General features: G+C 38.0%; 1 protein-coding gene across 2 annotated transcripts in view; it reads right to left on the minus strand.

Moving 5' to 3' along the window:
* Nucleotides 1-16,279, minus strand: part of LOC140238103 (mothers against decapentaplegic homolog 3-like) — a 41,163-nt gene that overhangs the window by 15,068 nt on the left and 9,816 nt on the right. Inside the window, exons 2-4 of one of the 2 annotated variants that reach the window (XM_072318033.1) lie at nucleotides 13,306-13,365; nucleotides 5,170-5,363; nucleotides 541-693 (exon numbers count right to left, since the gene is read on the minus strand). In XM_072318033.1, coding sequence (XP_072174134.1) covers nucleotides 541-693; nucleotides 5,170-5,363; nucleotides 13,306-13,365 — 407 coding nt within the window. The remainder of the gene's footprint in view (nucleotides 1-540; nucleotides 694-5,169; nucleotides 5,364-13,305; nucleotides 13,366-16,279) is intronic. The other variant, XM_072318034.1, reaches the window with a different exon arrangement.

Raw genomic sequence — 16,279 nt, forward strand, 5'->3', positions numbered from 1 at the left:
AGTTGGCAAAAAATTAACAGGTAAACACAATAACTCTAGCATGCCCATGGAGCTCCACTATTATGCAAATAACACAAGTAGAGCATGTGAGGGGTTAAACACTAGGGAACTGGTGAAAGTCCTTTGACATTTTGGCAAAGAGCATTTTTTACAAGGCCTGTTACCATAGTTATCACACAGGGCTTAAAACTTTGTACTTGCAGACTTTCCTCAAGGTTTAAACCAAGCACTTCTTCCCATTCCCTGAGCACATTCAATCAATGAACTCATCCTCACTTTGGCTTTCCCTGAAGAAATGGTAACCCATGTTTCGCAACAGACTGCTACCCATTGGCTTACAGCAGGCGATCTTGAGTGCACCGCAGAGTATGTTTCCGACACAAATATCTATCGAGGCACACTGCGGTGACCCCAGTGATTAATGCGTAGAGTATCAACGAGCCCGACTCCCATCTAACTGTGATCCCTCCCAAGCACCTCGAATGTGATTCATTGATTGATTGGAATCTTAATGGCAAGGGGTGCCTGACACCTGCTCACCTGGTGGGAGGACGTGTGGACTTTGGGTCTCCATGCCGGCCTGGTAGATGGCATTATCTGGTACTGTGTTGGTGAGTTCGTCTAGAGTTGGTAGCGGGCGTGGAAGGTCTGTGGGCACATCCGTCTGCCTAGGAACAAGGACTGGAGGAAGCACTGTGACAAAATACCAGAGGGTTAACAGGAAAACAAGAAAAGGTGTTTAATCATCACACATTGGTCAATAAATCTTACTAAGTTCTGCTCTGCTGCAGAGCATATGGCATACCACTGCGCAGAAAGTTTCTTCAGCTCATCATCATCAGTTTTTACAAGCATACGATTAACAGCACGCAGGCCAACACATTGAAGGTCTCACTACAATCACATCCTTCACAACATAGGTACCTGGCATTCAACTCAGTATGTACATAGATCATAGCTTCCTCTGCTACAATACAATGTGTGTGTTTTGAGATAAGTATAAGGGTTTGATTGATCAGATGTGATGATAAATATAAATGTGTGTAGCGTACATTGTACGTATAATGGTGAAGAAGCATTTCATTAAGCTACATTGAGATGGTCTCAATCATTATTCATCATTCATTATACCTGACTGATGTTGCAACAACAAATGTTGACGCAATGCAGTTGCACTAACATAGGGTTAATAACACTAGGAACTGTTACCAATCGTGAAATACACAAATATCAGGTTCCTTTCAATTTATCAGCAGTCTTTTGCCAGCTCTTAAGATAGATGTAGCCACACTTCACTTCTTCTTCTTCTTTTTTTCTCTCCTCACTCAATTGCGTCACAGAATGACCAATCTGGATGCACAATGCAAACTTCATGCCAGCATGCTGAAAGTCATGTGCTAGAATTTATTCTCTGTGGGGACTTTTATCAAAGTCTGATAACCTGGTAACCTTTCCCAAGCTCCATCACATCCTCTTGAAAGGTAAATTATCAACCAAACATCTCAATTTCAGAGGCACAGAGCTAAATGATGGACCAAAAACAACAACAACAACAAAAGAAAACAAGAAGGTGAGACAACCTTCTTGTTGACACAATCTGGTCACTTCCTGATTTTAAAGAAATTATGATGTTCGGAAGCATTCCCCTATCCAAAATTTGATAATTCCTGCACATTCTGTGATTAGAGCATAATTCGCTACTTCCTGTTGTTGAGAAACCTACACTCTGACCACTACGGGAGGCAGGAGAAAGAGCTGTGATTGTGTGCAGAGGGAAGTCTACAGTTACACAAATGACATTTATAGTCAATAGCTCCATCCTGGATGATAGAAACACATACAGGGCAGGTTTTGGTGTTCATGTCTTTTTTTTTTTTTTTTTTTTCAGTTTCAGTAAGAAATAGCAACAATAGCTATATTACGGACTAGGAGCTAACAGTGAGGAAAGAAAGTTTGATATACACCTGGAGAATAATGAACAATCTCTTTCTTTACTTAAGACTAGATTTGAAAAATAATAAGACTGTAATGCCGAGACTGTGTCATGTTACCATTAAACAAGAAGTTCTTACGTGTTGCTTGAAGGTTTGCATGAAGAAGTTCTTTACGACAATTTTGTTTCATAAACTAAACTCTGATGCATTAGGAGCTAGAGCTTCCTACCAAAGAATCCTCTTACATTTACGCGGGTCCAATCTCTTGCCATGCATATTTCACTATAAGGCAAAGTGATGTTCGTCAGGGGAATTCAACTACTAGTATTACAGTTTACATTGAGAAATTCTATCAAATTTTGGCAACACTTGCATAAATTTGCACTTTGAACAAAGTTAAGTGTTTTCAAAACTAGTATCATATATATTACTTTTTTTTTAAAAAGCTTAAATTGTGCATTTATTTTGTACTTTATATTACACTCTCATGAGGATTCATGTGATAAAATGTGTGCAACATGTAGACATATATTTTATAGTTGAAGTGTATTCTGGAGATACTTGCACAGAAAAAAAATCCCTCTCCCTCTGCTAGCCTTTGAGTATGACTTTTATTTTGTAAGATGAGGGATAACATGTACCTTGCTCTGTTATCCATGTTTATTTCTCATGTGATTCGTTGGTGTATTTGTACACACTGAGAATACTGCAGCTTATTTCTCATCTTAAAATGAAATCATCCAAAAGATTAATTGATACATGATCACAATTAAACAATCCAAACAAACTTGGTATACATCTGCTTCATCATTTAGATATTGTTTAAAAAAAAAACACAACACACACACACAAAGAAACAGACACACACAGCATAATTACCACAGCTCTAAGTATACCTTGTAATACTTAGTCACAAATATCCAGCGAAGTGATGAAAGAAGAGAGTAAATATGGACACTGTGAAAACTCTTCAACTCCTCCAAGTAGTTGGGATGGGGTAGTGATGGGGGGAGGGAAATGAAATTTCCTGTTATCCAGCAATTGGTAAGCAGGTGTAATACTAAAGGAGTAGCAGCATTAGCATCGGCTTCCTTGGCACTGCATACTTCTCAAACTCGCCTCTCCGTCATCATTGTCATGTCAAACAGTTATCACATCTCCTTCTTTTGCCGTCATTCGGCCCAAAATATCGAGTGCATGCCACCGATTTTTTTTTCCTGCTTTTTACAGTCAACTGCAATGAGTCACTGCTAATTGCGTAGTTGTCAGCAGTAAATGCCACCAGTATAAAATAAGGGGACATTCGCCCCGCGCGAATGATCTGGCCATTTGCACCTGACAAATATTTGCTCCGCTATGCCCCTGCCAAACTTGTTGTGACAGCTTTCCTTAATTGATTTGACAACCACACAATAGCTGGATCATCTTATCTTTTGTTGGGCATTAACTGTGACCTGTTGCCAAGGATCTTTCGCTCGGCAACGATCAAATGGCAACCAAAACAGGAATTTTGAGATGCGTACAGGCCTGAGCAGCAAGCCAACCAGGAAACACAAAACAGAAGTCTTTCCTCTTTTAAGCAAGTGATGTAGATAGCTCTAAATTTAGAAAACTTATCAGAACAAGAAATATATCCAAAGATGCTCTGTTCATGTAATTTACAATGCACCTTGCCCACAAATGTCAAGTGACAGAACGAGTCCTTCAAAACACGAGGAGGGATAGGTCAATGGTTTATTGAATACAGGGCAAGTACAAAGCCTGCTGGATATTAAAAGCCACGTGATAATTTGTCTGCAGCCATGAAATGAATTCCTAACATGACACATCATCAACATGGCTATGAGGCAATAAAACAGTCTGCACACTGTTTTTTTACGACCAGTTAACTTCTTGTTTGGCCTTAAGATTCCAACACATGGGATGTCTGATGATGAATAAACTACTTCACAAAATGGTTATCTTTTTCCATCACATTTTATTCTATGAAATTGGTTGACCGGTAATGACCAATCAAAATACTACAGTGAAGAAGTCAACTGACCATGGGTATAGGTCTCTCAAGAAGCAATTTCTTTCTGCTGAGGAAAGAAGTACTGTACATTGTTCAGAATCTTTTTGATTTACATCATGGCCAGAAATGCCACATCATGACAACCAACCTGGTGCAGCACGAAATACTAAAGGTACATAGTGAAGTCGGTCAGCCCAGTGACCAGAGTGACCAAAACAAGACACTTTACAAACATGACGTGCCATATTAGGGCTGAAGAACATTGTTAAGGCTGAAGAACAGACTGTACTATTAACAAGGACTGCAATGCATACCACTGCCATACAGCTTTGTGACTTCATGATGGTCAGAGGTGAAGAGGCTGAACTGTGTGATGCAGACTCTCTGCAACAAACCCGTTTGGCAGCTCTCTGATATTATACTGTATGTCCATAGGCTTTGCCTGAAAAGCTTGCCCAGCTCTCTGACATCGAGCATCGTCAAAATCTCACCAGCATGGATGTCATGACTGATATCGCTGCTCAGAGAACGATGGATGAGTATAATACTGACAGTACAGTACTGAGCTGCTCATTACCTTTTTGAAACCATTAGATGGCTCTTCATGACAATGAGTACAATTGTACCAAGGCTTGAGAAAAGAACAGCTCAAACCACCCCTGACCAGTGGCAGGTGAACATCATCAGAGCAGTATCAGATGCTTCAAGGTGCTCCCAGTGGATCAAAGAGGCTGCCTCCATTTAAGAAGGCAGGTAGACCCAACCATAATTGGGAACAGGGACAGCAGAGATCAGTTCAGTCTTGGCAAACCGTACCATCATTCTCCACTTCCAAGCATTAGACCACTCCCATCCACAAATGCCACTTTCTTGTAGATTTCATGTTTCATTTCTTTTCGAAAGAAAGGACACATGTATTCAGGTGCATTCATTTAGACTTTGCGAGCAATATTTATGTCAAAAGAGAGACCATGTTCTGGAAACATCCAATTCTCTTACTCTTTGTTACCTTCTCATGACTGTCCATGGTTGATATGATTTGTATTGTGTGTGTGTGTGTGTGTGAATGCTAAGATTTTACCTTGAACTTGGTGTTTCAAATTCAATGACATCAGCTATGGCGCAAAAAACAAAATAAAACAAAATAAAACAAAACAAAACAAAACAAAAAGCCAATCTTGGACAATGTCATATCACTGAGCATGGCAGTTGTTGTCGTACCTGGGGTCTCCACCCGAGCATAGTGGTACGGGTTGACGCAGACCTCCTCCCTCTTCAGGTGGAATGCATACTCGCAGTTCTCCAGGGCCTTCAGCTCGTGGTGGCTCTGCAGGTCGGGCCACCGCCACAGTCTGCAGTAGATGACGTGGGGAAGCCCCTTTCGGTGCGACACCTGGAGCCTGCCATCAAGTGACCTGGTTGGGAAAGGAAAATGAAATGGAGAATGGTACAAAGGGACATTAGAATCTTAATACAGCTGACAAATTTCAAGCTACAAACTACTTTTGAAAGTTGACATGGATTAAATGAATGATACCAAGTAGTAAATATATGCATGATGCTGCTGAGCCGGCAGCCAAGATGCCCTTGACAATGTTAATACAGAGAAGAATACTTCTTGTGCAACGGCATCCATACCAAATTGTAATGCAAAGTAATACTTACTGTACATCTCAGACATCACAAATGCCTTTAACCGAAAGTGCAAAAACTGGTCATAAATCTTGAATATTCCTTCATAGGATACTCGTATATCAGTACAATTCATCGACCAGACCTAAAATGCACTGATGTAAATGTGATACACGTGTGGATGCTACTTTGATATCGAAGCTTGCAGAGTGTAAGTGCTCATAGTGCATACTTAATTAATTATATCAAAACTCATGAATAAATAATTTACAATGTGCAATACCAAAAGCAATCATGTGCATGCATTCCTTACAATACTCATTGCTACAACTGTTTCCTGAAGGATCAACTATCGAACTGGAAGACAGGTGTTTGAGAGAAGATGCTCTCTTGAGAAAATACACTTCATCTGCTTCTTATCAAACATCAGCCAAGATGCAATTTACTTTATATGGACACCAATACCATATTCAAAGTCAATACTGGCTTCTCTGATTACCATGTATGTGCACACACTACAGTGTGGGTGATGCATGTGGGTGTGTGCATTTGGGTATCAAAACATAGATACACTGTTCACTGTGAACAACGGAGGAGAAATGGTAATCATGTTGTGTTATCATGCTCGTTGATACAATTACACAATTATTTTTGGGTGTGCACAAGAAAGCTCAATGATTTACTACTGCCGTACCCACATTTGTGGATATACACTGTACATTGTAGGCCCTACGTAGTGAAATATCAAAACTTGAATGAACATGCACACCACACAGTATCTAAACCATGTATTGACTTGCGGACTTACATGTCATTTCTCTTCAAATTTCATTTTCTATCGTACACATGCAATAGACGTTTCTGTAACTTTTTTCAAATTCTATACAAGCCGTGTTCACAAAAATCCAAATCTGGCCGGAGGCTTGTCCTACCTAGCAACCACTAATGAATGCTAGGTGAGTTCCTGCATATGAAACTTAAGTGGACAGGAGCAGGATAAAATAAAAAAAAATAAAAATAAAATGGTTCGTTACTAGGCTACAGGAAAAGAAACACCTATGAATTGTAATGCATCACAGAAACGGTCTAATATGAAGACAAATGTGGGCAACAAGCTTGTCCGCTCCCAAATATGGCTCAAGCTGGACGACAGGTGTACAATGCTTTCTGGTGGTGCACTAAGTACAGCCTCAGAGAGTACCACCGCAAATGGGCACCATGTGAGAAACAGCTGTGAAAGATGGCAAACATGGAATGCCATGACATGGAACATCCACACCAAGTCAGGTAGGCCACATGCCTTCATGCAGTTTGCATGCAAGTTCCACATCTGTTTGGCATTCAGCAGTCATGGATGTATCCCCAGCAGCCCTGACATACCCACCTCGGCCATGCAGAACCGTGTGTGTGTGTGTGTGTGTGTGTGTGTGTGTGTGTGTGTGTCTGTGTCTGTGTATACCGGTACGTGTATGTGTTGTGTGACACAATGTGACTGGGGCTAGGGAGTGGGGGGTACCAAAGAGGCATCTGTGGCAAGGATAGGATCCTGTACACAGGGTTCTCAATTCATCCTCCTGTGATGGGGGTTAAAATTCACTTTCTGTTTCACAACAGGGTTACCGTGATGAACCAGCAGCTAGTATGTATAGCCCTACATCCTACTTGACCTTGTAACTAAACGCATTAAATAAATGATACATGATCTGCTTGTTTGTCAACCCACGGCACATGTACTATGTATGTTGTGTAAGTATCCACTGACGTACTGTGTATCAGATTTTTACTGTTATTCTTCATTTTCCCCCCTGCTATCTTTTTTTTCTTTTTTTTATGAATTACATAAACAGAGCAGAATTTACAAACAGACTATGGGATGGTATCTTCTCTAAGTGCAAATCACAGACGTGGTTTCAGACTAATGTCTGTTAATGTCATATTCACCACTGTACAGCTTCTATCAATAATTCACTGCTGCTGTGATAAAAGTAGGATCCAACAAACTAGCAACAAAATATGATGTGGTGCTCTGATCTTTTATTTTTCTCAATGACTAGAGTGATCAACAGCGACAGTGTTATTTAAGCTAGGTAAACGTCAATGTCAACAGTGATTTCACATGTCTTCACTAGAATAGTGAAGTCATTACACAAAAAATGAACACAGACCCATGATGACATGTGCGGAGTTCTTGTCTCCAGTTCTTGGAAATCCCCAAGAGAGTCAATGAAAACAACTTCTTTCCCAAGTGGCAAATGTGGATACCACAGATTACTACACTGTCTTTCCTCCTTTTGGAAGTCAGAAGGGACTGAAATTGAGCAAACATTCCAAAGTTAATACTCATAATTATTCCTACCTGAGTAACTTTAATGACTATGGCTGTTCCTTAAAATACACGGTACCATATAGTGCCTAATCTTACTGCAAAAAAAAAAAAAAAAAAAAAAAAAAAAAAAAAAAAAAAAAAAAACACAACTTGAGTATGAAGCCTTGATTGAAATCATAGGGAAGAATAGGCCAAGCTCTAAAGACATTACCGTCTTCTCTGTAGGCCTACACATCCTACACAAACCTGCATATCTTCGTAAGTAGGGAGAAATTTAAAAAAAAAGTTTAGTCCACTATGAAATCCAGTTTCTTCCAGTTTTGATGACTGTAGCAGAGAAAAATTTTGGCCTGAGTCAAGGACATGTTTTGTCTGGGTTCTGTTTTTGTTTTTGTTTTGTTTTTGTTTGGAGGCTGCTGTTGTTTTTATGGTTATTTTTGTTTTAGTTTGGGGGCTGCTGTTGTTTTTATGGTTTGGTTGGTTGTTTGTATTTTCTTTAGTACCCCTACCTACTTCAAAGGCTGGATTTTGAAGCCTGAATATCTTTATTTCTTCCAAGAAACCAGTCCAGACACTACTGAGCAGTCAGTATTCATCATCAAGCACGTATCCATTACTTTCAGCAAAAGAATTGGGTGGGTAGTCTGCCCCATGTGAAGTGACCTTCACCTGGTATATCAGTTTATTAAGGTGCTCCTGCCAGGCTGGAAGCTAGTGGATGGAAGGCAAACCAGGGGGACCAAAAGCAGGCATTTTGCCTATGCATGTAGGACTTTCGGTATTGTTATCCAACCACTGGGAGTTCATCATCACTTGGCCCCTACAGGTTCTCCAATATCACAAAGCAACTACATGTAATACCTTGTGACTTACAGGACAAGTTCACCTTCATTGACATAAGGATTGAGATAATGCAGCAATATAAGTAGAACACATCAGTGAAAGTTTGAGGAAAATTGGACAATCGATGCAGAAGTTATGAATTTTTAAAATTTTTGTGTTGGAACCACTGGATGAGGAGACTGCCAAGGCTTGTGATGTCATATGAGTACAATAGTATAACGAAAATGTAAAGAAAATTCAACATATTTTCACTTTTTCGCGTAATAAAAGAGCACTTGACTTGCCTCTTTCTAAAGGCAATGGGAATAATATTACCCATTACATATGTCAGTAACGAGTCAAGGGAATGTGTACTTTTTTCAAAAGATGAAATTTTGTGAAATTCTCGGTATATTTTCCTTATATTCTTGTACGCATGTGACATCATACACTGCAGTAGCCTTCTTATCCACCGATGACTGCACAAAAATTCAAAAATTCATAACTTTTGAATGGATTGTCCGATTTTCCTCAAACTTTCAATGTTGTGTTCTACTAATATTGCTACATTCTCTCAATCCTTATGTTAATGAAGGTGAACTTGTCCTTTAATGTACAAATCGTCTGCTGAGAATGAGAAGGGCGTTAAGTTGTCTCGAACACTATGGGTTTTGAGACAACTTAACGCCCTTATCATTCTCAACCGACGAAATGTACTTTTCAGTTAATTTCCTGATGCCTTCACGTCCCGATAGTCGACATTGTTGACATCCTGATTACAAGTGTTTCTGGCCCACAACAATTTATGTTTTCTATAAGACAGTTCAGTACCGATTCTACAGGAAGACAGTAGCTTGGTACAGCTACATGAACATTCATTAGATTACCTTTACACTCTTATGACAAACAGGGGCATAGAAACAAATAAACTTCATCTTTCAATGTACATTGTAATCAGTAAAAAAAAAAAAAAAAAAAAAAAAAACTTGTATGATGACAAGGATATTTATAAAACATATCATGGTTAGTAGGTCATATCATGTTGGGATTATCATAGCTATACCCTAGTATCAGAAAGAGTAATGGTTACAACTATACCCACTGTCAAATGTATTTCCCTACAGAAAACTCCTGCCTAATTTCATGTGTATTGGATGACAAATTATCAGTGACAACTGACTGGAATTATGAATGTAATATACACTGTAATTATTCAAACGGAGTGCTCTTCGCAATATCCACGACTACAGATGCCCCTACACAGATAATTAAGCCAGGCACAAACATAGACACAAGAGCATGCCTCATCACACATTCTCAAACAAACATAATACCAGTATACTCACATACTATACAATATAGGCATGTATACACACATAAAACAAACATTTTCTCTCTCTCTCTCTCTCTCTAATATTTCCAAATCCCATCATAATAAGAAACACTAACTTTTTTTTTTAAAACCATTGAACATAAACTGTAAATTTCTTATGATCAACTTGAAAGGCCTTACTTTAACAGCAGGTACAACAGCGTATACAGTTGTATAACACAGGGGAAAGGTAAATAGACATAATCGTGTTATAGTAAAAATTGAAGAACAAAGCATATCTTTAAAACTATACACAAATGAACAAAGGGCAACACTAGAATGATCCTAAAGGGTTAGACAATGAACAACACAAGCTCACCTCTAAATAATACACTATAACTGGGCACATGTACAAGTACATTGTATGTATAGTGGTACAAGAGTGTAGGAACAGGAATGAAGTGGAAGAGTAAGCTCACTGGGTAGATTTTTTTTTTTTTTTTCATGATGAAATTTTTCTTTTTTTAATAAATATTCAGACTGCAAGGTATAACTGGAAGGGAATGAGCAATTCAATGTCACGTCTTCCAAGTGAAACAGAATGTGCAGGATCTATGATGAATGCATTTTCAAATGTGCATCCTATATTGCAATACGCCACAATGACACTTGTCTCAAGTGCAGGATAAATATTATAAGTCATTATCAAGATTTTGCGTGATGAACATAAAGAAAAAGCCCGATGCAGCACAACCCTTGCCACAATGATCATACATCTTTTGTATTCTCTTTGCAATCCATTTAATTTTAACACACACTTATAGAAAAACCTAATTAGGAATTTGCTATACAGATACATTGTAATTACATGATTGTGGAATTTCTTTTGAATAATCTTTTTTTTTTCTTTTTTTACATTACCACACCCAAATGAGGTGATACATGTACTTGTATCACACATTAACACACAGCATGTGGTTTGCGTGATCAGCAACATACATTGTAGGAAGAGTGTTGGATTTGGAAATTTTTGTAGCATAAGATGTGCACAGAAGTTATTGTTATGCCCATCCACTTGTAGATAAACAAACATAGTAAAAAGGGGGAAAAAAAATGTATCCTCCCCCCCCCCCCCATCAGTCTAGCTAGTAAAATAACAATTTGCTATACAGTTGTGTACAACTTTGTATTTCATTCTCTGAAAACAGCCAAAAAGTTTGACCTCCCTTTTTAACCCTTACTGTGCTTTGTTTACAGATCATGATGCACGCTGGAGTGCTTTCTTTGTCAATTGTGCACAGCTGTCTTGAAACTAATTGTGAATGAATGGAGATTAACTAATCCCCCTAATCTGTACCGTGCAATGATGGCCTTCCCAATGGACTGAGGCACAACGCTGCCACACCTGAGTGGGCTTGCTTACTAAATAGTGTATATAACTAAAGGTCAAGTTTGAATGGATTACTGAATGCTGATAAAAAGGCTTGGCAAGTTCAACTAAATGATTGGGTATGTCAAGGGTAACTGGAAATGTCAATAAATATCATAATTTGGTAATTGACAGTTCTACTGTTTTTAGTTATGTTGGCTTTCTCATACAGAGCTTCAGCTGCGACAGAGTGGAAAGAGCACAACTTAACTGAGGGCCTATTCTGCATTAAGCAGTTCTACCATCCCTCCACAACCACTTCTCAGGTGCAGTGAGTACTATTACCATCACCTTTTGGCCTCATTCACTCCCACATCACCATGATTAAGAAAAGAAAAAAGAAAAGATACAGTTGTACTACTAATAATATACTATTAACATTTGGCTATACAGAGATCTTGTGCACCCCCCATATATAAATATATTATGTGTATAATTAAGACAATGCTTATCATGATAGAATCATTATTATTACAACTTCTAATGTAATCACTGTAGTACTGTTAATAACAGTAAAGAGTGACACTTAAGTTTATCACAGAAAAACTAGAGTTGAGGAATCTAAAGGTAACCTATTCCCATATCAAATGCATTTTCACCAGCCTTTGAGTCAAATGTTTAACATTTAATAAAATGAACACAAATTTTTTCATTTTAATGTTAAGGTATTTCTCTATTCATTTTCATCCCCCCCCCCCTCACCCCATAAACTACCTATCAATAGCATTGTTCATCATGGGTTCATTTAGGGTAGCTAAATTGGACAGGTACAATGTACCTACACAGTTTACTTGACAGACACAAAAATACTGGTTATGTCTGGCAAGCGGGTTCAAGGATTTGTACCCTACTAAAAACATTGCAGCAACAACTTGGCAAAATGTGAAGCTTTTGAATTTTTGTAGCAGTGTTTTATTTATCTTTAATCATGTACACATATCAAGAAACAAATGAAATGACACACACATTGGTATAGACTATAAAAGCCAATTGTGTATCGAGGACTGTAGAAATCCCACATCATGAAATGGGAGGTAATTTTTTTTTTCTCATAATAGAATGCCAGGTGGACACAACTATGATGCAAGTTAAAGAGGTTTATACAAAGATTCATACCATCTCCTTGCTACAACTGTATGGGAAATATAGAAAGGGGTAGGGAAAGTAGCTGAGATGCACATGAAGAGGTTGTAATGGGTACATCTATAAACACTGAAACAAGACCAGAATAACATCTTTTTCTTTTGTCTTTCTTTCTTGTTTGCTGGAAAACAGTATTGCGTATTCTTCTCCAGTTGTGTGATGCCAGGAACTCGGGAGATTTAGGGATCTGGGAGACAAGAAGAGATTGCACAATTCTCCCCTTGGAATGTCCAAGACTACGTGGGGGAAAAAGGGTGAACGATGCAGACATGAGAAATGGGAGCAATGAGGTTTGTTCTTTGCCATGCATTCAAAAACTATGTCATATCCAATCTATCTCAAACATTTTTAGCCTGATAAGTAATGCATGTGAGGAAGAAACTGACCAAATGCTATAAATGTGTGTTTTTTATTTATTTATTTATTTATTTTTTTTTGTCGGTGGGAAGTGTACATTTGCATGATGTTGGTAATGCTGCATGCACATTTGGTGCAGAAACATGCATTGAACTCAAAATGAACAATTCACAAAGGTCACAGTGCAACAAATGAAAAGATAAACCGCTTTCAAACTCAAATTGAAAACATAGGAACACTATAAACATACACGGACAATGCCTTATCCATAACCAAAAAAAAAAAAAAAAAAATGAAAATGATCATAACACGCAAGATGCCCTAAATTTGACTTACGCAGCTTTGGGATGGGAAGGGTGTGGTATAAATTGTGCTCCACTCGTCACAATTGAAGATCTGAAAGCATGAGAATCAAGTCAAGAAAGAAAAAGAACATGTGGGTAAAGCAAAAAAAAAAAAAAAAAAATCCTCAAGTCCCAATCTCAAAGAAAAAAAAAATATTTCTTCAATCTGGACATTGACATTTGGATCAAAATTACTGGTCATTTAGGTACAAGGTCATGCAAAATGTCTAAATCAATTATATGAGTATAAAACAGAAAAGTTCAATGGCATTCAAAACTTTTTATAGCAAATATGAAAGAGCATTCTTGATATGCATTTATAACTATCAATTATGAATGCCTTCAATACTCTCATGCTAGACTTCTGTAAAATGTTCGTTAACTCACTCAAGCATTGTAAGATCAACAGATGCAATGTATCAAAACAGGCTCTCAATTTCCATATACCCGTATTGTCTGTAAAATGCCATGTACCATACAGACGGTAGAATGCTGTTATTGGATTAAGGTTCCTCTTATCTTGGCCGCTCCAAACTCACTCCTTCCAGTACATGTACATGGCACCCACACACTGCTAAACCTTGATGGTGACCACAGATATTAGTGTACCTTTAATTTCAAGTTCTACCTGATGCAATGTTATCTTTAGATTTCACTTGAAAAGGAGGAAGAGAAGGGTCTGAAATGAAATGCTGCAAGTAACACACATGTTTATCTATCTCAACAGCATCAAGTCCTCAGAAAGAGTACTGGTCTCCACCTGTTACCCAATGTTAATTTTGGTTGTTGTGTGACATGTGCATGATTACACCAAAGATAAATCAATGAGCAGCGGGTTAAGGGCGATGAAAAACCATCAAAAAAAAAGCTAAAATAAACCAAAAACATTACATAAAATTAATCAAAGCAAACAAATATCACAAACTACAAATGTATTTACAGATCAGATAAACTTAAAACTTGGCATCACAAGACCACTCGTATTACATGTTCATTGCACAAAAATCTCTTGCAGTAATTGATATCTCCTTGTTTTCAGCAATAACCAAAAAGGAAACAGATTTCTTGAGAGTGCACAATGAAATCTACTTCTTTGTTCTAGAAGATTTTTTTACATGTAAGAGTAAAATATCAAAAAGGTAGCGAATTACCATTTAATGTTTATATATTTCAATGGATATTTCAACTACTGTACATGTAAGTCTCCTACCGGAAGTTATGGTTATACCATACAAACACTTGCACACCATATTGATCAAAAGTTGGACATTAAAACTGTTATAGTCACATACTAATAGGCCAAAGTACACACATAGAGATCATCACCTTGATCTGGAAGATTCAAATGCTCACTTCTTCAATGATATCCCAGTATCAAGATGCAAACAGATATTGCTGGGTGGCAAATTTTCACATGACAGGAGCGATTTTCCAACTGAAAATGTACCCCACCTACCAAAAGGCCTCAGTTCCTGAATACAAAACAGTAAATGTACTTTAAAAAGTACTTTGGTCACACTAATGGGCATGACTGAAATGCTTTGTCATGAATGTTCTAATGTTTTGAATTTTCTTTCTTCCTTTCCTTCTTTCCTTTCCTTCTTTCTTTCTTTCTAAGACTGGACAGTGCAGATTAGGTACATGAAAATTAATTACATTTCTACATTGTTCCGTGTAACCAAAAAACTAATTTCGAAGACAAACATTGTATACACTGTACCACCTACAATGTAAGGTATGTTATGCCATTGGGTCCTACACTGCTCATACATACAGACCTGCATTTGCTACTGCCGACACAGCCAACAGGCACACTGGGCATGTACCATACCTGCTACAACCAGAATCAACCTATGTGCACTTGGTTGTGTAAAGGCCCTCTTTGAAAAACAGTGAGTTCATGTTTCCTGTATTGATGCCACTTCCTCACTGAGAATGGGAAACAACACCACTCCAGGTGACAACTTGGGAGGTTAAAAATACCTTGCTGAACAACGTTGCTGTTTTGTTTGTGATATTACAGTGTACATTTGTACCTAGTAATGTCCTGTTCAAAAACAATGATAATAATAATAATAAAAAATAAAAAAATATATTTTGAAAAGCCAACAGTCAACAACACATATATTTACTACGGCCCGAATTCATGAAGGTGGTACAACTGAAACCATGGTTTAAACCATGGACAATTTGTATTGAGTGCCAAGTGTCGCATGGCCTATTTCATTACAAAATCAATCATTTCGTCAACGAAATGACCATGTCATTAACAAAATAATAATTTTGTCAAAGAAATGTTGTCATTTCTTTACGAAATGATCATTTCATTGATGAAATGACCGATTTACAAACGAAATAGGCCATGCGACACATGGCATTCCATACAAATTGTCCATGGTTTAAACTGTGGTTTCAATTGTTCCACCTTCGTGAATTCGAGCAATTGAGTCAATCTATGGGGGCTGAGGAAATGCAACATGAAATGAAACAAATTTATCAAACCTTTTGGTCACTATTGATAATGTGTCTCTTGAGCCACAGGCCTATATTTTGTTATGAATTATTCAATTTCTTGAAGTTGCTCATTAAGGCACTGGCATTCCTTGTCTTTGACAAGCATGCTGCTTTCACTAAGGTTTTTAGAACCCGAATATCATCATCATCAAAAAAAAAAAAAAAAAAAAATCTCTGATGGGAAGCAGAATCAATGACACTTCACATAGCAAGAAATGAAGAAAACATTAGTATCAATATGATGCTAAACCTCAGTAATTTAGGGTTTCTGGGCCCCTTGGGACCCTCTCGAATTGGGGCATAGTGCATGCTACCATCCTAGCAACAATGCCTGCCAACAAAGGTGAACATTTGACCACACATTTTCCAAAAGAAGTTCATGAAAATGTGAAATGAGCCCCCCCCCCCCCCCCCCCCCCCCCCCCCCGGTGCTGAGGGGATTTGTCATGAAT

Source organism: Diadema setosum, chromosome 14 (genome assembly GCF_964275005.1).
Source record: "Diadema setosum chromosome 14, eeDiaSeto1, whole genome shotgun sequence".
Taxonomy (NCBI): Eukaryota; Metazoa; Echinodermata; class Echinoidea; order Diadematoida; family Diadematidae; genus Diadema; species Diadema setosum.